The sequence below is a fragment of the Schistocerca cancellata genome, chromosome 5 (assembly GCF_023864275.1).
Source record: "Schistocerca cancellata isolate TAMUIC-IGC-003103 chromosome 5, iqSchCanc2.1, whole genome shotgun sequence".
In the NCBI taxonomy this organism is placed as follows: Eukaryota; Metazoa; Arthropoda; class Insecta; order Orthoptera; family Acrididae; genus Schistocerca; species Schistocerca cancellata.
In genome coordinates, this window is record NC_064630.1 from 190,097,960 (window position 1) to 190,123,987 (window position 26,028).

Sequence of the window (26,028 nt, forward strand, 5' to 3'; positions counted from 1 at the left end):
GCTACTGGACAGTGTATAAACTTTTAAGATACATACCGGATATCCAGGGTCTGTTACATGTATTACGTGTGATTCATTGACCAATAAAATAAAAGCTGAGGAAAGACGTATTGAGAAGAGTAATTAGTAGTGCAAAAGACACTGCGCTTGAAGAGGGTTGAAGCTTTTGTAAGCGTGAAACGAAACTACGTTCTAAAACAAAACAAGGGTTCAGTAACTGTATTTCTGGATTCTTTAAAGGAGAGCTGTAAAGAGCACCGGGACGATGGACTTGAGCTGCTGCCAGTGCGCGTTCGAGGACACGGCCTTCCTGGCGGGGACTTGTGGCGCGGGCTTCGCGCTCTTCATGTCGATGGTGGAGTACGTGCTGCGCACGCGCTGCGACTTGGCCGACCCGTGCGGGCGCGCGGGCCGCGACGCGCCGCTGCTGCTGCCGCGGCTGGGAGAGCCGCCCGCCGTCGACTTCATCGTCGTCGGCGCCGGCGTCGCGGGGCCCGCGCTCGCCGCCCGCCTCTCGGAGAGGCAGAACTGGACCGTCCTGCTGCTGGAGGCGGGGCCCGAGGAGCCCACCGCCACGCAGATACCGGTCAGTGCGCCAGCTCTCGCGCTTAGACCACTCATCTCCATCCACACTACTGGCCATTAAAATTGCTACACCAAGAAGAAATGCAGACGATAAACGGGTACTCATTGGACAAATATATTATACTAGAACTGACATGTGAGTACATTTTCACGAAATTAGGGTGCGTAATTCCTGAAAAATCAGTACCCAGAACAACCACCTCTGGCTGTGATAATGGCCTTAATACGCCTGGCATAGAATCAAACAGAAATTGGATGGCGTGAACAGGTACAGTTGCCCATGCAGGTTCAACACGATTCCACAGTTCATCAAGAGTAGTGACTGGCGTATTGTGACGAGCCAGTTACTCGGGCACCATTGACCAAACGTTTTCAGTTGGTGAGAGATCTGGAGAATGTGCTGGTCAGGCCAGCAGTCGAATGTTTCCTATATCCAGAATGGCCCGTATAGGACCTGCAATATGCGGTCGTGCATTATCATGCTGAAATGTAGGGTTTCGCAGGGATCGAATGAAGGGTAGAGCCGCGGGTCGTAACACATCTGAAATGTAACGTCCACTGTTCAAAGTGCCGTCAATGCGAACAAGAGGTGACCGAGAGGTGTAACCAATACCACCCCATACCAACACGCGGGGTGACACACCAGTATGGCGACGACGAATACACGCCTCCAATGTGCGTTCACTGCGATGTCGCCAAACACGGATGCGACCATCATGATGCTGTAAACAGAACCTGGATTCACCCGAAAAAATGACGTTTTGCCATTCGTGCACCCAGGTTCGACGTTGACTACACCATCGCAGCGTCAAGGGTAACCGCAGCCATGGTCTCCGAGCTGATAGTCCGTGCTGCTGGAAACGTCGTCGAACTGTTCGTGCAGATGGTTGTTGTCTTGCAAACGTCCCCATCTGTTGACTCAGGGATCGAGACGTAGCTGCACGATCCGTTACAGCCATGCGGATAAGATGCCTGTCATATCGACTGCTAGTGATACGAGGCCGTTGGGATCCAGCACGGTGTTCCGTATTACTCTCCTGAACCCACCGATTCCATATTCTGCTAACAGTCATTGGATCTCCACCAACGCGAGCAGCAATGTCGCGATACGGTAAACCGCAATCGCGATAGGCTACAATCCAGCCTTTATCAAAGTCGGAAACGTGATGGTACGCATTTCTTCTCCTTACACGAGGCATCACAACAACGTTTCACCAGGCAACGCCGGTCAACTGCTGTTTGTGTATGAGAAATCGGTTGGAAACTTTCCTCATGTCAGAACGTTGTAGGTGTCACCACCGGCGCGAACCTTGTGTGAATGCTCTGAAAAGCTAATCATTTGCACATCAGAGCATCTTATTGCTGTCGGTTAAATTTCGCGTCTGTAGCACGTCACCTTCGTAGTGTAGCAATTTTAATGGCCAGTAGTGTAAAAACATTTGCATATCTACATAGAATTACTACTAAATGACAGAGTGCATTAACAGAATTATATGTCGTTCTTTGTAGTTCAAGAGGATTCAGAATTTCTACTAAAACTTCAGAACAACGACGAAGTATACAGAGATGGTTTTCCTTGTCAAACAAACCGTACATTACAATGAGCAAGAGAGGGTCTTGCGCCTAGGAAGACAATTTTTGAATTTTTCGCTTCTCTGTAATAAAAGCTTAATAAATTTTCTTATTTCATTTTCAAATGGTAGTATTCATTTTAAGCGTGCTGAAGTCTTTCTCTGAAAGTACGGTTTTTCCAAATGTGGAAAACTTTTCCAAGCTCTAACGTGGTCATTTACCTAGGAAAAAATATTCCATTCAAATTTAAAAGTGTTACAGTCAAGAAAATCTTGTCATTATTTTGCTTAAGAGTCTTTGTGTTACATTATTACTCTACGACACTCCAAAAATCGGTACGTGAAATCAAATTAAAAAGAGGTAGTATCAAAAGCCAGTTACAAGTTAAACAATTTTGAAATAGAAGCTATTCGAAACCAAGAAATATTTCCAGTTTCAAGACAGGTAAAATTATTAGTTAATTTGCATATATCGTGGAAGACATTTGGAAATTTCAGGTAAGGTCTAATAGGACGAAATTGTTGAGGTCATCGGTCTCTAAGCTTATGCACTACTTAATCTAACTTAAACTAACTACGCTAAGGACAACACACACTCCCATACCCGAGGGAGGACTCGAACCTCCGACGGGGGGACCCGCGCGTACCGTGACAAGACGCCCAAGACCACGCGGCGTAGCCGCGCGGCTATATATCGTACTTTCCATGGCCCTTCTTCCATGTCACGGTACAAGAGCCTCGCGGGATTAGCCGAGCGGTCTGTGGCGCCGCAGTCATGCACTGTGCGGCTGGTCCCGGCGGAGGTTCGAGGCCTCCCTCGGGCATGGGTGTGTGTGTTTGTCCTTAGGATAATTTAGGTTAAGTACTGTGTAACCTTCGGGACTCATGACCTTAGCAGTTACGTCCCATAAGATTTCACACATTTACTTTACTTTTACGGTACAAGAAGGCCACAACAAACATAGTACGCCTTGACCACCCACACGTCATTTAATTACTTATAAAAATATACAGAATTTTTTGAAAATTTCTCGGGTATTCAGTCGGGTAGCGTCGTCGGCTGAATACCCGAGAAATTTCCAAGATTTCTCTATGCCGGGAAAACCTCAAATCACATGTACAGAATTTTCTCACCAAATTACTCTGTAACTGAAGAATCAACAGTATCCTACAAATAGCTTTAATATATTACACTAGAGTTTAATATGTGGAACTCGTAATGTTTACAAACGCTGCATAAAACACAGCCTCATGTCTCGCGAGAAAAAAATGATAGAAACTGGTTTTGGCGATTTATAGTGCTCATTATTTCACGTAATTATAGAATCGTGTTCCTAGGTACACTGTCCTCCATGTGCAACATTCTCCTATAGAGTTAAATTGCTAAAATTCCAAAATTTCTAATCTGATCACAGCTAGCTGCCAGATAAAGACTGGGACCCACAACCTCCCCTTTCAGTATTCTAACTGTCTTTGCTGTTCAGCCACACCAGCCCTTATACCTTCAATTTTTAGAGTACCTGTCTCCTCCCTTTATCCAAATTTCGCAGAAGGTCTTCTGCATATCTTATTACCGAGCGGTGTAGCGCTGTGGTTAGGACACTGGACTCTCATTTCGGAGAACGGTGTTTCTTATCCCCGTCTGTCATCCAGATTTAGATTTTCCGTGATGTCTCTAAGACTGAGGGACGATTCCTTTGAAAGGGCACAGCAGATGTTCTTCCCCATCCTTCCCTGATCCGAACTTGTGCTCCATCTCTAATGACCTCGTTCTCGACAGGCCATTTAACATTAATCTTCCTGCCTTTTATATTTTTATTTCCTTTCTTAATTTGCGTACCTTATTGTACTAGTACTTCTCAAACAATACGTATCGTAGCAAAACGGAATGGCAGAAACAGAGTCCGCATATGGATAGCTCATTTGATAACAGCATTGTCTGCAGAAGACAAACTACAAGGTCCCAATACTGATCCGGCACAGTTTTAATATGAAGCTTCAAAGCAGTGGGTAATTCACCAGAGAAATTGAAGAATCATACAAGATGTGGAAAATCACAATGCGCCTCCCGTTCTTCTTTCTTTCTTTTGTCATCAATCTGTGTGATACTATCCTCAGTATCTTTCTTTCTTGCATTCATCATTTCACCGCAAATTCCAAAATCTGCTTTAATCACTTTTACAAATTCTAACCTTCACTCGTTTTCGGAATTTTCTTATTTTGTTCCTTCCAGTGACAACAGAGCAAGGAGGCGTAGGGGGTAACACATTGGACTCGCAGCTGGAAGGAGTAAGATTCAAGTCTCTGTCTGCCCAACTATGTCTATTTTTCCATGACTTCCCTACATAGATAAAGGCGAAGGCTGAGATAATTCCTCTGAGAAGATAAAGGTCGATTTCCATCCACAGCTTTTTTCTATCCGAATGTATCTTCCATCTCAACTGATCTCATTATCAACAAGACGTTAACCCCTCCCCCAAATCTTCCTTTTTATCCGTCTGACGCCAAGTTACTGCTGAATGTTACAAAATCGTCCTACAGGAGAAAATTTCTCGTCTCGGAAAACTTGTGATGTTGAGATCAGTCAACGTTTGGTTTAGTATGTTCATGGACCGTGCCATAGTGTGGTAATTGGCGTGCTTCAGTGATACAGATAGCTATGCAGTAGGTGCAATCACATCCAGGTGGTTTCTGCGGAGAGACAAGGTTGACATGTTTCATAAAGAGGGACAGCAATCTTTTCAGTACGTACAGCGGCAACAGTCTATAGAATTGACTGATCTATTCTTGTAGCAACATTCACCACAGCCTTGCTAAGTTGTTACTGCAGACTGATGAAAGTAAAGGGAAACAACAGTCATTATACTTCCCGTGGACATGCAGCTCTACTGTATGGCATGGAGAGCTCCATTAAATCAGCTTTCTGACTGAAAGCCGTAGGAACAACAACAAAATCAAGATGTTAAAACGAGATCAATGGTAATCAAGGGTCATCAGAAAGGGCTCTTAAAACTGTCGTAGTACTTCAAATCGGTAACTGCGAATACGAAGACGTTGTAGGGTTTGCCCCCAACGAAGACTTATCAGAAACGTGAAAATTTATACGGAATCTGTTACGCCACATACAACAACTGTCTTTCACCACGTCTGCTAGGACTCGTCATAATTTTCGTTAGATATTTGTAGCAACGGGTTCTGTAGGTATCTGTGACTTTCTCCTAGGGAATCACCTTTCAGTAGGGCGTATAGTTTACTTCTGGATTATCAAAAACTGAAAACAAAACGCTCATCCGCAGTACAGCGCCTCATTCATTCTAACAGTCAATATAACCTACGTGATACAAAAACCTTATGAAGGAAACAGAAGTGGTCAGATGTAAGTTCTGGCCATCAGATTGTCTGGTTTTGGGAGCTGTTTGCTGATGAGACTGTGGAAAACGGGAAGGTGTCGTCGTTGAGCTACTGTGGGAGTGTACGAGATGATTTAGACAGAATTTCTACTTGGTGTAATGAACGGCGGCTTGCTCTAAATGTAGAAGAATATAAGTTAATGCGGATGAGCAGGAAAAACATTCCTGCAAAGTACGGCACAGCATTAGTAGGGTGCTATTTTGCACAGTCACTTCTAATAAATATCTAGGCGTAGCGTTTGCAAAACGATATGAAAAGGAATGAACATGCCAGGTTGGTGGTAGGGAAGACGAATGCTCGGCATCCTTTTAGTGGGAGCATTTTGAGAAAGTGTAGCTCATATACAGAGGATAGGGGATTATAGAACATTAGTGCGACCCATTTTTGTGTACTGTTCGATGATGATGATGAAGTTTGGTTTGTGGGACGCTCAAGTACCGGTCATCAGCGCCTGTACAAAGTCCCAATTTTTTCACACTCCAATTTTTTACGCAGTCCAGTCTAGCCACTATCATGAATGATGATGATAATGAAATAATGAGGACAACACAAACACCCAGTCCCCGGGCATAGAAAATCCTCAAGCTGGCCGGGAATCGAACCGGGACCCCATGATCCAGGGGCAGCAACGCTAACCACTTTTTTAAAAATCTCATTTTGTTCGCTTTCGTTCGTTGCATCTGCTCGGGGCGGACGTCATAAGACACCCGTTTAACTTCGTTGTTGATCGGTTAATTAAGTTTTTTTATTACGGAGGGCAGAACCACTAGACCACGAGCTGTGGACAGTACTGTTCGAGTGTTTGGTGTTTGGATTCACCATTTTTTTCTTTATTTATTTACTTTTTTTGAGTCATCAGTCTTCTGACTGGTTAGATGCGGCCCGCCACAAATTCTTCTCCTGCGCCAACCTCTTCATCTCAGAGTAGCACTTGCAACCTATGCCCTCAGTTATTTGCTGGATGTATTCGATTATCTGTCTTCCTCGAAAGTTTTTGCCCTCTACAGCCCTCCTAGTACCATGGAAGTCATTATCTCACGTCTTAACAGATGTCCTATCCTCCTGTCCCTTCTACTTGTCAGTGTTTTCCATATACTCCTTTCCTCTCCGATTCTGCGCAGAAAATCCTCATTCCTTACCTTATCAGTCGACCTAATTTTCAACATTCGTCTGTAGCACCACATCTCAAATGCCTCGATTCTCTTATGTTCCGGTTTTCCCGCAGTCCACGTTTCATTACCATACAATGCTGTGCTCCAAACCTACATTCTCAGAAATTTCTTCCTTGAATTAAGGCCTATGTTTGATACTAGTGGATCTCTCTTTGCCAGTGCTAGTCTGCTTTTGATGTCCTCCCTGCTCCATCCGTCGTTAGCTATTTTCCTGCCTAGGTAGTAGAATTCCTTAACTTCATCTACTTCGTGACCATCATTCCTTACGTTAAGTTCCTCGCTGTTCTCATTTCTGCTACTTCTCATTACTTTCATCTTCCTTCAGTTTATTCTCAATACGTATTCTGTACTCATTAGACCGTTCATTCCATTCATAAGATCATGAAATTCTCCTTCACTTCACTGAGTATAACAATGTCATCAGCGAATAGTTTCGTTGATACCCTTTCACCTTGAATTTTAATTCCACTCCTGAACCTTTCTTTTACTTCCATCACTGTTTCTTCGATGTACAGATTGAACATTAGGGGCGAGAGACTACATCCCCGTCATACACCCATTATAAACCGAGCACTTCGTTCTTTGTCGTCCTCTCTTATTAATCCCTCTTGACTCTTGTGCATATTGTACATTGTCCGTGTCTTCCTATAGCTTACCCGTATTTTTTCATAATTTCGAACATCTTCCACCATTTTACATTATCGAAAGCTTTTTCCATGTCGACAAATCCTGTGGACGTGTCTTGATTTTTCTTTAGTCCTGCTTCCATTATCAACCGCAACTTGAAAATTGCTCTCTGTTGCCTTTACCTTTCCTAAAACCAAACTGATCGTCATCTAACACAATTTTCTTTTCAATTCTTCAGTAAATTATTCTTGTAAGAAACTTGGATGCATGGGCTGTTAAGATGATTGTGCGATAATTCTCGAACTTGTCAGCTTTTGCGGTCTTCAGAATAGTATGGATGATACTTTCCCGAAAGTCAGATGGTATGTCACCAGACTCATACATTCTACGCACCAACGTGAATAGTCTTTTGTTTCCACTTCCCCTAAAGATTTTAGAAATTCTGATGGAATGTTGTCTATCCCTTCTTCCTTATTTGATCTTAAGCCCTCCAAAACTCTCTTAAATTCTGGTTCTCATACTGGATACACCGTCTCTTCTTTATCGACTCCTGTTGCTTCTTCTATCATAGCAGACAGATCTTCCCCCTCACAAAGGCCTTCAATGTACTCTTTCCACCTATCCACTCTCTCCTCTGAATTTAACATTGGAATTCCCATTACATTCTTGGTGTTACCACATTTGCTTTTAATTTCACCAAAGGTTATTTTGGCTTTCCTATATGTTGAGTCAATCATTTCTTTTTTCATTTCTTTACATTTTTCATGCGGCCATTTCGTCTTAGCTTCCCTGCACTTCCTATTTATTTCATTCCTCAGTGATTTGTATTTCTGTGCTTCTGAATTTCCCTCAACATTTTTGTACTTCCTTTTTTCATCGATTTACTGAAGTATTTCTTCTGTTACCCATCGTTTCTTCGCAGTTAACTTCTTTGTATGTAGGTTTTTATTTCCAATTTCTATTGTTACCCTTAAGAGATAACCATTCCTCTTCAACTGTACTGCCTAATGAGATATTCCTTATTGCTGTATCTATAGCCTTAGAGAACTACAAGCGTTTCTCGTCATTCCTTAGCACTTCTGTAACCCACTTCTTTGCGTACTGATTCTTCGTGATTAATCTCTTAAATTTCAGCCATCCCTACATCATTATTACATTGTGATCTCAGTCTATATCTGCTCCTAGGTACACCTTACAATCTACTATCTGATTTCGGAATCTCTGTCTGACCGTGACGTAATCTAAGTTAAATCTTCCCGTATCTGGCTGTCGATTCTGATAAGAACAACCCTATCACTAAACTGTTGACAGTAACACACTCTCTGCCTTACCTTCCTATTCGTAACGAGTCCTACCGTTATATCATTTTCTGCTGTTGTTGATAGTACTCTATACTCATCTGACCAGAAATCCTTGTCTTCTTCCCGTTTCACTTCACTGACCCCCACTATATGTAGACTGAGCCTTTGCATTTCCCTTTCCAGATGTTCTGTCTTCCCTACCACGCTCAAGCTTCTGACATTCCACGCCCCACTAGGTCGGAGTACAGGAAGACATCGAAGCAATTCAGTGGCGTGCTTCCAGATTTGTTACTGTTAGGTTCCTTCAATACTCAAGTATTACGGAGATGCTTCGTGAACTCAAATGGAAATCCGTGGAGGGAAGATGAAGCTCTTATGGCGATACAGTATTGGGGAAATTTAGAGAACTGGCATTTGAGGCTGACTGTATGATCATCCTACTTCCGAGAACGGACATTTGCGGAAGGGTCACGAAGACAAGACGTGAAGAATTAGGTCTCGTAAGGAGGCTTTTATACAGTCTATTTTCCCTCGCTCTGTTAACGAGTGGAGCAAGAAACGAAGTTACTAATAGTGGTACGCGGTACCCTCCACCATGTAACCTACGGTGGCACGTGGAGTATGTATGTAATTTTATAAATTGGATGAAGCAGAAGGTAACCATTAATACTCTAAAAAAATGTAGTTCTATTTTTGCTCTTCTTCATCCACATCTAAGGCGATTCGCTACATCAACCGAGAACTTATTTAACTCAGTGCCCGTTTACCCAGCGAAAATCTACATCTACCCCTAATTCAATAATCCGCGAACTATTGTGAAGTGCACGGCTGGGAGTACATCCCACCGTACCGGTTATTAGAGCTCCTTACCTATCCAGTCAAGTATGGAGCGTGGGAAGAATGATTGTTTAAATGCCTCTGTGTGTGCTGTAATTAATGTACTCTGATCCTTAAGATCCTACGAGAGCGATATATAGTGTGTTCCTAGAGTCATCATTTAAAGCTGGTTCTTCAAATTTTATTAGTAGATCTTCCCGGGGTAGTTTACGTCAGGCTTGAAGAGTCTTCCAGTTCAGTTCTGTCAACATATCAGTGACGCCCTCCCACGGGTCAAACAAACCTGTGACCATTCGTGCTGCCCTTCTCTGTATACGTTCAAAATCACCTGCTAGTCCTATCTGGTATGGGTCCTACACACTTGACCAGTATTCCAGGATGGGTAGGATGACTAATTTATGAGCAATGTCCTTTTTAGACTGATTCCATTTCCCCAGTATTCTACCAAGAAACCGCGACTAAGCCTATGTGAACGTTCCACTTCATGTTCCTATTAAGTCCTACGTCCAAGTATTAGAATTAGTTTACAGATTCCAGCTGTGTCTCACTAATATTATTTTATAGGATCCTATGGTATTCTGTGAAGTGCACAATTTTAAATTTTTGAACGTTTAAAGCAAGCTGCCTGTCATACACCATTTTGAAATCTTATCAAGGTCTGACTGACCATTTCTACAGTTTCATTCATACTGTATTTCATATAGACATGTGCATCTTCGAAACGTTTGTCGTTACTATTAATAATGTTCGCAAGATCGTTAATTTACAACAAGAATAGCAAGGGACCCTACACGGTTCCGTGGAGTTCACTCGAAGTTACTTACAAATCTGTTGATGACTTTGCTGTCGAGCACAGCGTCGCCGCTCAACAATCTAAGATTGTTGCTCACACCTCCTGTTAAGTCTTTTGTGCACTAGTGTCGCAATTTTAAGAATAACCAGGCACTACAAGCTTATATCTTAAACAAGTTATCGGTAGAACTTCAAAACGAGGAAAAGAGTAATTACAAGATATTTGGTATACAAGTATCGTAAAGATGCAATTGAAATAAGACTTTCAGGCAAATTTCGTTGTCCTTGATTCTTAAAAGGTGGCTTTTCTTCAGTTCGGAACAGAGACACGGTGTAGGTTCAAATGGCTCTGAGCACTATGGGACTTAACATCTGAGGTCATCAGTCCCCTAGAACTTAGAACTACTTAAACCTAACTAACCTAAGGACATCACACACATCCATGCCCGAGGCAGGATTCGAACCTGCGACGTCGGGTGGTTCCAGACAGTAGCGCCTAGAACCGCTCGACCACTCCGGCCGACAGACACGGTGTAGTTGTAAGCATGCGACTGTTTCGCAAAAGTGTTCAGGAACAAAAGCCAACACGCAGTTCGATCAGCGGTTACCTATTTATCAAGAAGAAGGCTAACGTTCGGTCTGCCACAAGCATATTTGACATGGGCACTAATGAATTCTATGTACCGTGCGGTTATAATAAAACTTTCCCTATTTAAGACGATATAACACGGAAACTAGTTACCGATCGAGTACCAAACTTGGTAGCATTAATGTCCATAGCATGGTGTGCATGATTTCCATGTGCCACAGCGTCATAGTCCAGTTCCAACGGGCCATCAGGTGCTTGATCTGTCATCGTGATTCATAGTCTAACATACCTGACCAGGCGTAGATCACTTGTTGACGTGTCAGCATGAGCTTGGACAAAAGGAGCAGGGCGTTATTGATGAAGCTCTATTATCAAAATAACAGTAGTGCTGCAGCTGCTCTTGGAGAATACCGCCGGCTGAAAGGATTACGGAAGGCTCCTCTTTCTGTACCTCACGTGCGGAGCATGATGAAGAAGTTCGAGTCACCTGGAGAACTGGACGTCCCTCCGGGAAGAGGCCGACGACCGGTTGCACCACGGGTGGTTGATGAAATCGCTGTTGCTATGGCAGACAACGCTGCGCGCAATTCCCGATGGTCAGGCTATGCGCGTGCTGTGTCACGACTGTTGAACATCCCGTGGTCCACTGTACAGAAGATCCTTCGAACCGTTCTCAAATGGCATCAACAGCATTTTGCACCACAGGATGCACAACGACGTGTTGACTTCGCTCTCCACTTTCTCGCAAGGATTGAAATTGACGAGGGCTGGCCCTGGACCATTCTATGGACAGACGAAGTTCATTTTTCTCTGACGGGTGACGTGAACACACAGAATTGCCTAGTGTGGGGATCTTCACCTCCAGTCACTGTGATGAAGTTCCTCTGTATGGTGAACGCGTCACCGTTTGGTGTGGCTTCACAGGCTACGTTCATCATCGGCCCATTCTTTTTTGAACATGCTGGAACCCAAGGACCAAAGACGTGCAGTGTGACAGGCCAGCGTTATTGCGATATGCTTCGCCAGCGTGTCATATCCGCCCCACAGGAGACAGACGCATTGAATTCAACAGATTTCATGCAAGATGAGACCTCACCGCACATCGCTCGTGAAGTTCACCTGCTTCTCCGAAACACATTTCGAAACGATCGAATTAGCAATAGAGGTAGCCAGTATACACACGGGCATCCTTCGAAAGCAATCCTGCGCTTTCAGACTCTTCTGGACACTGACGGGCACCATATTGAACCCCTTTTGTAGTAGTAATGGTACTGGTATGTAATGGTATGATGTACCGCAGCAGCAAATTAAAAGTGTTTCAATTAAATTGATTCTGCATTACTTCTCTTCCCCGTGTCCTTGACGTTAATGCTACCAAGTTTGATACTCGTACGGTAATTAGTTAACGCTTTATAACGTGTTAAATATGGAAAGTTTATCATGCTAACTGGATCTTCCGTCGGCTCTTGGTAGAACAACATGTTTTGTACCTCCTGGAGTAGCCTTGTCAAGAACTAATTTTATTTTATTTTATTAGTTTTGTTTATAAACAAAAATTTTTATCTAGGCATGCTGTTTCTATTTTGTGTTAAAGTTCTTTCCTGTCTACTCCGTTTTTATTTTTTATTTATTTACTGTTCAGTTTTTTACTTTTTACATTGCATTACCACCACACTGTCAAAGATGTTACTTACTGTTATGTTCCTGCTTCAATGTAGATGTGTAACTTCTCTTCTAATGTTGTCTACAAACATTGTAACTTTTTTTGGTGACAATACTTAGTGAATGTCTGAAGATGGCCTTGTAAGCCGAAAACCGGTTAACACAATAAAAGTAATACTGTACAACAAAATCAAACTAGTGCTTTTCATTTATTAGGGAAAGTTTAATTATAACCACCCGGGATAATGCTCGTCGTTACACGAGGACATCCCTAATAACGTATAAACATCAGGGAACAAAGTTTTCGACAAATGATGATATTTCACTATGTGGTTGATTCACATAAGTTTGAAGCAACTAAAATGTCTTTAAACGGAACAATTAGAAAAGACAATATCTACTGCCTCAGTGCATCTTTACTTCCATTGTCACATAAACGTTGTACACTGGTGCAGAAACTGCTCTACGCTGCCTGCCGTAGCCTTCACATTTTGCACATTTCTCGTTTTCTGCGAAAGTTTTCTCTGAAAACCTGCCAGTTACCATAATTAACCACACAGGAAATTATTTGCCCCTCTACGCGTTTCTACTCGAAGGAAACCTTGCTTCGATATCTTAACTCTTTTATGAAACTTTAATGGTAGCATATTTGTGTTCACGCTGCACAATAAGTAGTGTACAAAAGTTAACTATGATATGGAAAATAGAGACATTTATTCAAAACTTGACATCGTGCATATGCATAGGGAAGAATACGGTATCTTCGCATTAAGAACGTGATCCAAAGATAAAGAATACCGCACATCAGAAAGGTAAGCAGTGGCGCTTCGGCTGAGTAAAGAGTAGCTTCTTCATAAATACTGCAATGTAATGCCACAGATATGCTACTGGATCCCGATTTACAAGCAATAACGTCACATCTTGAAGCACTTCAGTCTCAGCGCTGAATGCACAGTTTTGACACCGAAGACACAGTTTATTTTTAAAGTAATAGAAGTAGAAAATCTTTTGCGCAACAGCGAAACACTCAATATTTGCAATGGTTACCTCTAATTGCCAGACATGCGTGACAGATACGTGGACGGCTGGTTATGAAGTGATTAAAAAGCTGTACTGGCAGCCAAAGCATCCTTAAGAAAACCATCACAGAGGGCTGAAAAACGGCTGGCGGCTGGTGCGTGCAATTCTTCTTCCCAACGTGTCCCAGGCGTACTCTGAAAGATTTAGAGTCGGAGACCTCCGAGAACAATGTTCTTCTTCTGTACAACATTCAACCTCCAGAACAGTTGGATGCAGACGGACATTAGCTTTTATAAAGCGGAAATGTGGACCAAGCAAGTTTGAAAAGCCACGCGTTTAGTTGCAGTTGCTCGCCTCTACATCTCTTGTAAGGTGGATCTCTACATCCTTGCCCCACGAAGTCTACCTACATTAGATCTCTTCCACACAGTAGTTGATCTCTTTCTACTATTTTCCTGTAATTGTACCCGCTACTCAGGTGGTATAGTGTTTAACACACTGATCCAGCCGCCCGCGATTAGCCGAGCGGTCAGTGTGTTCGGTCAGACGGTTAGCTGACCTCTGTAATAAAAAAACTGAGTTAATCGATAAACAACGAACTTGAAACGGATGTCTTACCACGTCCGCCCAGAGTAGACGCAACGAACAAAAGCGAACAAAATGATATTAAAAGCGGTCTAAGGCGCTGCAGTCATGGACTGTGCGGCTGGTTCCGGCGGAGGTTCGAGTCCTTCTTCGGGCATGGGTGTGTGTGTTAGTCCTTAAGATAATTTAGGTTAAGTAGTGTGTAAGCTTAGGGACTGATGACCTTAGTTAAGTCTCATAATATTTTACACACATTTGAACATTTTTTGAACACATTGATCCGCATTCGGGAGGATTGGGCATCAAACACCGTCCGGACATCCAGTTTTGTCTTTGATGCTTTTCCTAAACTGTTTCCAATAAATACTTGGAAGGTTCCTCTAAAGATAGTAAGGCCGAACTTATTCGCCATCCTTCTCGAATCCCATACTAATCTTAAATCCTACACTTCCTCTTTTGTCACGTCACCACTTTCACTCCTTACAAACTTGTGACTAGATTTATTCCGAAAAGTCTAGCTGGATTCATTTGTGGAGAGAAAATTCCTCCAGTTATTCCCGGTAATAGCTTCATGTTTTTGGTTTCATAATATGCAGGTCCACCTTTGTAAGCTGGAAATATATTACCGACTGAGAAGCATATGAGCTTGCTTCTCTGAGCAACATTTACAGTTTATCGCACACTGCAATATCAGAGCCAGCTCTATTTTCTGTAGACCAGTCCTGCAGATACCACTGGAATTCGCCGTGCTTCTGAGGCCGAAAATCGGTCACACTGTGGAGTGGTTACTCCTGGTTTATATAGAGAGAACTTTCCCTCCGTCTCGAAGCCGCCTACAAATACATGACACGAAATTTAGTGATTCATTCATCACAGCTGAGACTGACTTGCTTCAAGGTGTCTGCGACTTGTACCTTGTAAAAGAGGGAGCCACTGGCATGTGTGTTGCATTACTTTGCAACATTCATGAAGAAGTTATCCTGTAGGGCTGATATGTTACGTTTCTAATGCACTTCAACCTTTGAATCGCGTCACAATTCGAAGACAGAGTAGTCCTTCCTTATGAACATGCACCTCATCTTTGTGGAGAAAAGTTGACGGTCATTTTGATCGTCTTTTCTCTCTCTCTACTTTTCCTCCATTTGTATATCATTCTCAACTTTTGGAATTTCGCCTAATTTGCAAGGTGAACAAAAAATATGACGCCGTTTAGGTTTCATGAACAGGTGAAGGTACAGATGCAAGTTTTTCTTCAAGTGGAAATAACCGGAGAGGCGAATATATTATTAAAACTCGTAACTTGCAGGTTTGTCGTAGAAATTTTCACAAAAAAGAGGAGAAATGTGGAAAATCCTAAGTCAAACGGCACTGCGCATATTCTGCCGTATTAACCAATGTTTATATGGCAATGGAAGCAAAAAAAGCTGCACCTGCAAACAATGGTTGGGGGGGGGGGGGCGTCATCATTTTCTTTTCGTATAAATTCCCCCAACAGACTTGAGCAAGTATCACATCATTATGCTGTTGATTTTCAAAGTTCACAAATGATTTTAAAAGAAGCGCATTGTTTTATTTACAGTTGCTTCAATGTATCTGTAGACAGAAATTTATGTCAACTTCATAATGAAATAGTAACACTTCTGGAAAGCCTTGTTTCTTGATCTTGTTTATGAAACGTTAAGGGTGCCCCCTTTAAGTTAACAGCCCGATGTACTGAATACATGAGCGGCTCTAACACTCATGCTTATCTCTTACCTGAAGTTAGCTTTCTTCTTGATAAGCACCAGTCCATCAGAAGTACGGCTTGTCCTACATCGGTCAAGAATCCTGCGAACCAGTACAGTATTTAATATTGCTCATTTACGATCGTGTCTTTGCTATCAGTTGACATTTAGTACAAGTTAGAAAATCTTTTAGGAGTCAAGGGAACCGAAATCTACCTGGCCGCTTTCTGTCGAATCTTCAGAATGTAGTATGTAGAGAGAGAGTGTGTGTCGTTTTCTACGTGTTCAGCTTAATAAGTCCATACAGATTTTTAAAATAACGACTTTTTGTGGAGTTTTGCGTTATAAAATGGTTCAAATGGCTCTGAGCACTATGGGACTTAACTTCTGAGGTCATCAGTCCCCTAGAACTTAGAACTACTTAAACCGAACTAACCTAAGGACATCACACACATCCATGCCCGAAGCAGGATTCGAACCTGCGACCGTATCGGTAGCGCGGTTCCAGACTGTAGCGCCTAGAACCGCTCGGCCACCCTGGTCGGCTTTACGTTAGAGCGAAGCGTACTAAACAAACTGCATCACCTTTTATTTTGTGCAGGCATTCGCAGTCGCAGCGGAGAACACGGTGCTTGACTGGAACTACACGACCGACGTGCAGGAGCAGGCCTGCCTCGGTACAGGCGGCGTCTGCAGCTGGCCGCGGGGCAAGATGGTCTCTGGAACTGGCAGCATGCAAGGCATGATGTACACCCGGGCACACCGCAGCATCTACGACGGGTGGGAAGCAGCTGGCAATGAAGGCTGGGGCTACGATGACGTGCTGCCGTACTTTATTAAAGCGGAGAACAACCTGGAGGCCGACCAATTGGAGGAAGGGTACCACGGCACAGACGGACCACTCGTGGTGCAGCGCTTCGCCAGCCATCCGCTGCTCTCTGAGACCATCGTGGAGGCGGGAATAGAGCTCGGCTACCGCACGGGAGACCTCTGTGGCAGCAACCAGACGGGCGTCGGCATAGCACAGATGATGGTGAAAGACAATCTCCGAGGAAGTACACCCAGACTGTATCTCAGGCCCGCTGCTGCCAATAATCCCAAACTTTACACTGGTATAAACGCGCATGTGACCAGAGTTCTTATCGACCCTGAAACTTTGACAGCGACTGGCGTAGAATTTCTGGATAGTGAGAACAACCTATATACAGTAATGGCCAATAAGGAAGTCATCCTAAGCGCAGGAGCCATCGGATCTCCACAGATACTCATGCTTTCTGGTGTCGGGCCACAGGCGGACCTCGAGGACTTGGGCATCACAGTGCTGAAGAACTTGTCTGTCGGCCAGAATCTGCACAATCACGTATCTGGTTTCGTGGCCTTTTTCATAAATGATACATCCTACCAAACACTGACCACAGAGGTGCTGCAATACTTCATTAGCAACCGCACTGGTCCGATGACAGGTACAGGTCTGACACAGACGACAGGCTTCATGCTTTCAAAGTACGCCACCGACGGCGTGCCCGACTTGCAGATCTTCTTTGACGGCTTCAACGCAGCTTGCTCCCGATCGGGTCTGCCAGAAGAATGCTCCAGCGGTGACGTGGGCGTCGACTGCGGTCGCCGTTACATCGATGCGCGACCTACTAACATCATGCCACGCAGTAAAGGTTATATGAAACTACGCAGCACCGACCCTCTCGACTACCCGATTTTCCGACCCAACTACCTCTCTGAGCAGATCGATGTGGACATACTGGTCGAGGGCATCAAGTTGGTGATCAACATGACACGGACGGAGGCGATGCAACGCTGGGGCTTCGAGCTGGACACGACGGTGACGGCCGGCTGCGAGGACTACGAGTTCGCGTCAGACGAGTACTGGGCGTGCGTGGTGCGCTACAGCACCGGCGCCGAGAACCACCAGGGAGGCACCTGCAAGATGGGGCCCGCCACCGACGACTCCGCCGTCGTAGACCCGCGCTTCCGGGTGCACGGCGTGGCTGGGCTGCGCGTCGTCGACGCTTCCGTCTTCCCGTACATACCCAACTCCAACCCCATCTCGTCCATCGTCATGTTGGCCGAGAGGGCGGCAGATTTCATCAAGGACGACTGGCCCGAAGAAACGGAAGTCGTCGACAATTCGTCGGCGCTTGGTGTCATTAACAATGGTCAATTTAAAGGTAAGGGTCATACACCGCCCGCCATCAATCCCAGAAAATGAGATATATCCTTCGATTGACTCTCCAAGATTTCCTTCCCCACACAAAAACTTGTTTAACGGCTTACGCTGACCCTTATGGCCGTCTATATGCAGCGAAACCTGAACGACTAGCAGTCCAGACAAGAAGCTTTTAAAATGTGATGCTGCAGAATAACACTGAAAATCAGACAGGTTGATCGAAAGTGGAAGCAGTGAACCGAAATGGTTACTAAAGAAATTTATGACACAGCTTGTCTTAAAGAACATATTGTTCATAACACATATCCTGATACATTAAGGAATCGTCGGTTTCGTAGTGGAGGGAAGAGAGCAGCATCAAACCAGTCTCCGAACTAAAAACTAAAACATCAACAAGGTACGCGAAACAGCCGGTCTGACATCTCTGGCGTATTTGACGAAGTGATACAGGGTTGTCTTTTAAAAGAGAGGAACGAGCAACTGTTTTCCTTTTCTGTTCGCGAATGGATCGCGGAAACACTACGCTTCCATTTTTTGACTAATCTTTCTTTTGTTCCCCTTAACGCCCACCCGCGAATATACGATGGAGACTTCAGAATAGGTTTGCAGTCTTAACTTTGAAGTTACCAAACAATAATTTTTCTGCCAAAGATAGATATCACCTATGAAACTAGTGCTTTGGGTATCCTACCCGTGCGCTCCGCCACTGGAATGAGGCAAAGACCGTGTTAGTATTCCTTACATATACACTCCTGGAAATTGAAATAAGAACACCGTGAATTCATTGTCCCAGGAAGGGGAAACTTTATTGACACATTCCTGGGGTCAGATACATCACATGATCACACTGACAGAACCACAGGCACATAGACACAGGCAACAGAGCATGCACAATGTCGGCACTAGTACAGTGTATACCCACCTTTCGCAGCACTGCAGGCTGCTATTCTCCCATGGAGACGATCGTAGATATGCTGGATGTAGTCCTGTGGAACGGCTTGCCATGCCATTTCCACCTGGCGCCTCAGTTGGACCAGCGTTCGTGCTGGACGTGCAGACCGCGTGAGACGACGCTTCATCCAGTCCCAAACATGCTCAATGGGGGACAGATCCGGAGATCTTGCTGGCCAGGGTAGTTGACTTACACCTTCTAGAGCACGTTGGGTGGCACGGGATACATGCGGACGTGCATTGTCCTGTTGGAACAGCACGTTCCCTTGCCGGTCTAGGAATGGTAGAACGATGGGTTCGATGACGGTTTGGATGTACCGTGCACTATTCAGTGTCCCCTCGACGATCACCAGTGGTGTACGGCCAGTGTAGGAGATCGCTCCCCACACCATGATGCCGGGTGTTGGCCCTGTGTGCCTCAGTCGTATGCAGTCCTGATTGTGGCACTCGCCTGCACGGCGCCAAACACGCATACGACCATCATTGCCACCAAGGCAGAAGCGACTCTCATCGCTGAAGACGACACGTCTCCATTCGTCCCTCCATTCACGCCTGTCGCGACACCACTGGAGGCGGGCTGCACGATGTTGGGGCGTGAGCGGAAGACGGCCTAACGGTGTGCGGGACCGTAGCCCAGCTTCATGGAGACGGTTGCGAATGGTCCTCGCCGATACCCCAGGAGCAACAGTGTCCCTAATTTGCTGGGAAGTGGCGGTGCGGTCCCCTACGGCACTGCGTAGGATCCTACGGTCTTGGCGTGCATCCGTGCGCCGCTGCGGTCCGGTCCCAGGTCGACGGGCACGTGCACCTTCCGCCGACCACTGGCGACAACATCGATGTACTGTGGAGACCTCACGCCCCACGTGTTGAGCAATTCGGCGGTACGTCCACCCGGCCTCCCGCATGCCCACTATACGCCCTCGCTCAAAGTCCGTCAACTGCACATACGGTTCACGTCCACGCTGTCGCGGCATGCTACCAGTGTTAAAGACTGCGATGGAGCTCCGTATGCCACGGCAAACTGGCTGACACTGACGGCGGCGGTGCACAAATGCTGCGCAGCTAGCGCCATTCGACGGCCAACACCGCGGTTCCTGGTGTGTCCGCTGTGCCGTGCGTGTGATCATTGCTTGTACAGCCCTCTCGCAGTGTCCGGAGCAAGTATGGTGGGTCTGACACACCGGTGTCAATGTGTTCTTTTTTCCATTTCCAGGAGTGTATATATTTCATAAGAAACGTGTTGGCAAAATTAGATAAAATATGTGAGTATAAAGGCAAACGTTCTTTAGGGATAATATGAATGTACTAAAAACGCGGGTAAATGGTACTAGCACAGCAGATATCTGACCCGATACCTTTTGCAACGCTTATGGATGGCACTTTTTGAAGCAGTAGCTGAATTAGTAGAGCAGTCACCTCCATTTCCGAGAAATGCAAGGAAGCCGTAACTTTCAAACTACTGCTCCTGTGATCGACAAGCTGCATAGCACACGAGGTTGAGGTTAGCCGATACTGCAATCTTGTTTACGTCGGTGAGACGAAGCGACCCGTTATCATATGTCTAAAGGGTTTTGGGTATGCATATGGATCAGGCAGTATAATAAGTAACAATGCAGAACCTCGAAGTGGCTGGCGGAATTCGGGAGCCTGTTCCAATTGGTGTGGCATCAAACACTGCAGAGAAAGCTTCCGATAGCATTTATCAGTTGAAACACAGTCTGTGATTGTCATAAGTCGTTATTGTTTTTCGGTCTTCAACCTGAAGAATGGGTTGATACAGCTCTCCACGTTACTCTATCCAGTGCAAGCCTCTTCATCTCCGTGTAACTACTGCAGCCTATATGCAACTGAAACGGCTTGACGTAATGAACCCTTAATTTCCCTCAATAATTTTTACCCCCAAAATTCTATTCATTACCAAATCGGAGACTACTTGATGGCTCAGGATGTGTCCTGTCAGTCGGTCCCTTCTTTTAGTCTAGTTGTGCCATAAGTTTCTTTTTTCCCCTCTTTCATTCAGTACCTCCTCGTTAGTTACCTAATCTACCCATCAACTCTTCAACATTCTCCTGTAGCACCTGAAGCGTTCCACTCTTGAATTTACTACAGAACTGCCTGCGATATTTTAAACGATAATTTTTTTCCAGTATGTCACGGAAATTATACAATATGATTATTAAAATATTGCTTACAATGTAACACCGTGACTAGCGAAAGAAACGTCCAAGTACTTCAAAGCTGATCCAAATTCTAGTTAAATAGAATCCATGACTGCTGTTAAAAATGATACTTACGCATTCACGTAATATTTCAGGTTGTCAACTGTTGATTTTGTTTAGGCACGACACATCAAGCCAGTGAAGAGACTGCAACTAACCGATCAACCTAAAAAAGATTCTTACGTGTAAAATATGCGCAAAGAACTCAAAGAAATGATCAGGAAATTAATCTCGGGGGAGTTCTCTTTAGTGATGCACTGTACAGGGTGCGGCGCTTAAATCCGGACAAATGAAACTTTTTTTCAATAAAGCAAATTTATTAAAACAAAGTACAAATGAAAAGAAAATCGTTTTACATATAAGTAGTGGTATCTTTCAAGAGTAAATTACTAAATGTAACCCCGTTCAGCCGCAATGACCGCCTCCGATCTTGTCCTGAAGCGATCGCACGCACTCAACATCGCTGTCCATATTTGTGAATGTTGCTCAGACAGCGGCGCGTAGAGATGCGACGTTAGGTTGCCTCGTTTCGTTGATAACTCTTTCGACTACGATCGTCAAGGGGTTTCAGGTCCGGGCTATTTGGGGGCCAGAATTCCTTTGACCAGAACATGTAACCTTTATTCGAGAGCCAGTTTTGAACTAAATGGCTCGTATGAGGTCCTCCTCTGCCGTCCGACGCAATGTGCGCTTGCTGACATTCAATACTGATGCCAGTTTCCTCTGCTATTGCCCCGGGTTCTCCGAAATGAGCGTCTGAGCGTTTTCGATGACTACTGCAGTTCGTGACACGAGTTTCCTTGAAAGAGGTTTCCTCGCCGGGTTACTGGAACCTTCCCCAGACTTCTCCGACGCATTGTACTTGGTCACAATATCGTAAACAGTTAACATCGGGTAATCGAAGAATCGAACTATTTCAGTGGGCGAACGCCCAGTGCGAAGACCTTTCATAATCGCGGCTCTTCGGTTGTGCTCCGCACTTGTCCGTAACATCTCGGCCATTTTGGGCTTCTGACTGTTTACTAGATACTAATGGCTTTCAAGAACGCCAAAAGCGACCTACAGCGGAACTACGATATGGCGAGAAATTCAAATTTGTCCGGATTTAAGCGCCCCACCTTGTAAATAACGAAGAAACAAGTAATGGGTTCGGTCGTTATACCCTCGAACAACTCGTCATCAATTTTTTCTCTACGGTCTCCGAGAAAATCCAAAAATTCTTGCAAAATTATGGTTAATCACATGCGACATAACCAGGTCTAATATTTTAAATGAATGCCACACATACAGTCATAACAGAACGCTCTATTTAATACAAAATTGCAGTATTCAGAAACATGGATGCTTACGTTACAACAGACAGACGATAAAAGACATCTAAGTATGGCGAGAATAAATGATGTACAACAATTCGTTTGTTTTAGAGAGAAAGATACACAAAGTTTCTTGCCCCTTTAGAAAAAGTCTGTGACCAATCATCATTACGTTGATTTTAATTACATGTATTAATTCACAAAGAATAACAAAACAGAAATTAATATGTTATTACAGTAATAATTTGTTTTTCCTTGTATATTCCCGGAAAAAATGAAATGACCGTCTGGTATTGATGCCCTGGAGTCCCCATCTGAGGAAGTTCGGCCACCGAGTTGTAAGTCTTTTCAGTTGACGGCACGATGGGCGACCTGCGCGTCAGTGATGAAGAAATAATGAGGGAGGCAATAGAGGACTGAGTCCCCAACCGGAGAAAACCTCCGATCCGGCCGGGAATTGAACTCGGGCTTGCTATACGGCAGTCAGACGCACTGAGCACTCAGCTAACGGAGGAGACGTGTATATATTTATTTTATTCATTATACGTTTACGCAGTTTCATGGAGGGACGAATTAACATACACTCTAAGACAAGAAAAACGACGCCCCATAAAGGAATTAACCGAATGGGACGGATGTCGGTAGATGTGATGTACATGTACAGATAAACAAATGATTACAATTTGAAAAAAATTGGATAATTTATTCAGGAGGAAGAGTTTCACAAATTGAGCAAATCAATAATTCGTTGCTCCACCTCAGGCACTTTTGCAAGCAGTTATTCTGCTTGGCACTGACTGAAAGAGTTGTTGGATGAACTTCTGAGGGATAGCATGCGAAATTATTCTGTCCAGCTGGCGCATTAGATCATCAAAATCATGAGCTGATGCGAGGTCCCTGTCCATAACGCTTCAAACGTGCTCAGTTGGGTAGTGATCTTTTGACTTTGCTGGCCAAGGTACGGTTTGGCAAGCACGAAGACAAGCAATAGAAACTCTTGCAGTGTACGAGCGGGCTTTATCTTGCGGAAATGTAAGCCCAGGATGGCTTGCCATAAAGGCCAACAAAACGGGGCGTAGAACGTCGTCAACGTACCTCTGTGCTGTCGGCGTGCCGCGGGTGACAATCGAAGATGTCCTGCTGTAAAAACAAATAGCACAACAGATCTTGGCCATATTGCGGGAGATAGTCAGGATGTTAAAAAATTTCTTTTTCGAGAAATGCTGTTGGCGGTCTACATTTTGTGCCCTCTCTGCTTTGACTATCGTCTCTTATTCTCCTGCTCAAATAACAAATCTCATCTACTAATTTAGTGTCTAATTTATTGGTGTAATTCCTTCGGTAGCGCCAAAAATAATTTAAAAAAACCAATCATCTGCGAACCCAAACGTATTTCGTAAACTTGTAATTCACTGACTTTCAGTGATGTAATCAGTACTAACGTGAATTTAGCCCACATCCATCCTCAAAGCCTGGAATAGCTAGCTGATTACCCAGTCACGCAGAAGAGATCTACGACAAGAGAAAAAGGGATCTACGCTTTTGTGCAACCGATATTGCATCTAAAATTTATCCATCAAGTCCTATGATCTGTCTTTTATCGAGTAGCTTCGATTGCAGTCAATTAACGATGTACGGTTTTTTAAGACGGATAGTCACTGAATGAAAAGGTCTTCGTATGGACCATCTAATGTTTAAAAAAATCTATTTTATCATCTGTTCTACTTTCATTGGGTATGGCTGCATTGAAGCCTTCAATTTCGACTTGTCTGATATTTCAATCAAACGAGCGTATCGTCTGTTTGTTGTTATATAGATATTTCAGAAAACACAGCACATCTTTACATTGGTGTTGAAGTAAGTCATGACTTGTAGCCACATGCACACAGCAGCTTCAGCTGCCGCCTAGTTCCTCAGACGAGAGCCAACACCAGTCACAGTTAGTAATAACATACTATCGAAAGGAAACCAATACTTTGAATAATATACAGAAGCGTGGACACTTGAAGAGGCTCCAGCGTGCCTTAACGAAGCGTCCAGGCATAAGGCACAAACTCTGAAATAGTGCACGCGTGTACGCTGCGTTCTGTTAGTTGAGGGGTAATAGTCGAACATAAGAAAAATACACACATTCAATAATTGGCATACATGCTCTGTATTGACAGTTGATACCTGGAGATCAGCTGCTGGAACCGTAAAATAAAGAAATTCTTACAGTGTTTTGGGGACTATCCAAGTAAATGTTGAGTAATTGCTTACACTGCCTGGAATCCAGAGTATAAACCAGACACTCGAGATAGTGAACCAGCACTACTCAGGGAATCGAGATCACAAGATGTAATAGAAAACAAGATGCTGGGATAGGGATGTGTCAAGAGGTCATCAAACGCCAGTCGAAGTAATCCTTCACCCCGGAGGGGGTGGGGAGGGGAGGAGGGGGGTATGACATTGAAACTGGAGGAGAGAATAGACACAAGGTAGTTCTCGTCGTGTTCCAGACGAGGAGCCAGCGTCTCTGAGGCTTGGCCGTTTTTGGTACTATTTCTTTTGGTCGGAAAACGTTATAATCTGAGTGAATGGAACAGTTGTAGACTGCCACTGTCTCTGACTCTAGACTTGGTCTTTCTTCATATGAGACTTTAGAACAGTGTCCCAGAGAGTCTTTCACTTAGAGTAAATTTCTAGCAATCTATATACTTTGAAGTTAATAATTTTCCTATGTGTCTTCTTCTCCTATCGATATTACATACCGGATATCAATAAATCAAGTCAAATTCACATCGGTGAGCTGGATAAAGTGCACCTCAAAAACCTTCTCGTCCAGTTATTTTCTGACGCTCGCTGACGCTGACGCTCTACAGAGGCCTTGGCACGAGGTGTAGGAGTTTTGACTTATTACAGTCTTTCCTCCTGTTCCTGACGAAGCGATGATGACGTGGCCTCACTGTATGGTGTGTCCTCTCGTTGTCCGGTGTCTGTCCTGGCTACTAGCATGCAGGCATACTAGTGGACTTTGGTGTTTTGGTTCTTCTTTGTATCGCGCGAGACGTTCTGCAGTGCTGTCTGCAGGTCTGCGGACAGCTTCCTCGCACCGCCACGAACCTCGTTCCTCAGCCGCACGACTGCGTCCTCTAGGATGTATTCCCAGTCGCGCGGCGTGAAGTGAAGACCGGGTTCGCGTTGATGGTGTTGAGGTCTTTCTCGGTAACGAACTCGAGCAGAATTGCCCGATGCCCGCCACGTAGCCCGAACGGCCTGTGTGGGAGCGACGGCTTCCGTTCACCTTCCACCTGGGCGAAGAGGTACGGGTTCGTTTGGGCGTTGTAGTGCCCATCCCATAACATGGTGGCAATCTTCTTCAGCGCGTTTGGCATGTTCGTGCCGTCCGGGAAGGGTATGATGTCCGTGCAAAGTTTGCCACCCTCTTCTTGCTTCCCCTTCTGTGTTGCCTTCCCGCCTGGAGTTGGGGACGGGGAGGACCGTGCCA

General features: G+C 44.5%; 1 protein-coding gene across 1 annotated transcript in view; it reads left to right on the forward strand.

Annotated features, from left to right (window-relative positions):
* Nucleotides 1-265: 265 nt before the first annotated feature.
* Nucleotides 266-26,028, forward strand: part of LOC126188430 (glucose dehydrogenase [FAD, quinone]-like) — a 30,454-nt gene continuing 4,691 nt past the window's right edge. The window contains exons 1-2 of the mRNA XM_049930033.1: nucleotides 266-586; nucleotides 16,478-18,059. Coding sequence (XP_049785990.1) covers nucleotides 266-586; nucleotides 16,478-18,059 — 1,903 coding nt within the window. The remainder of the gene's footprint in view (nucleotides 587-16,477; nucleotides 18,060-26,028) is intronic.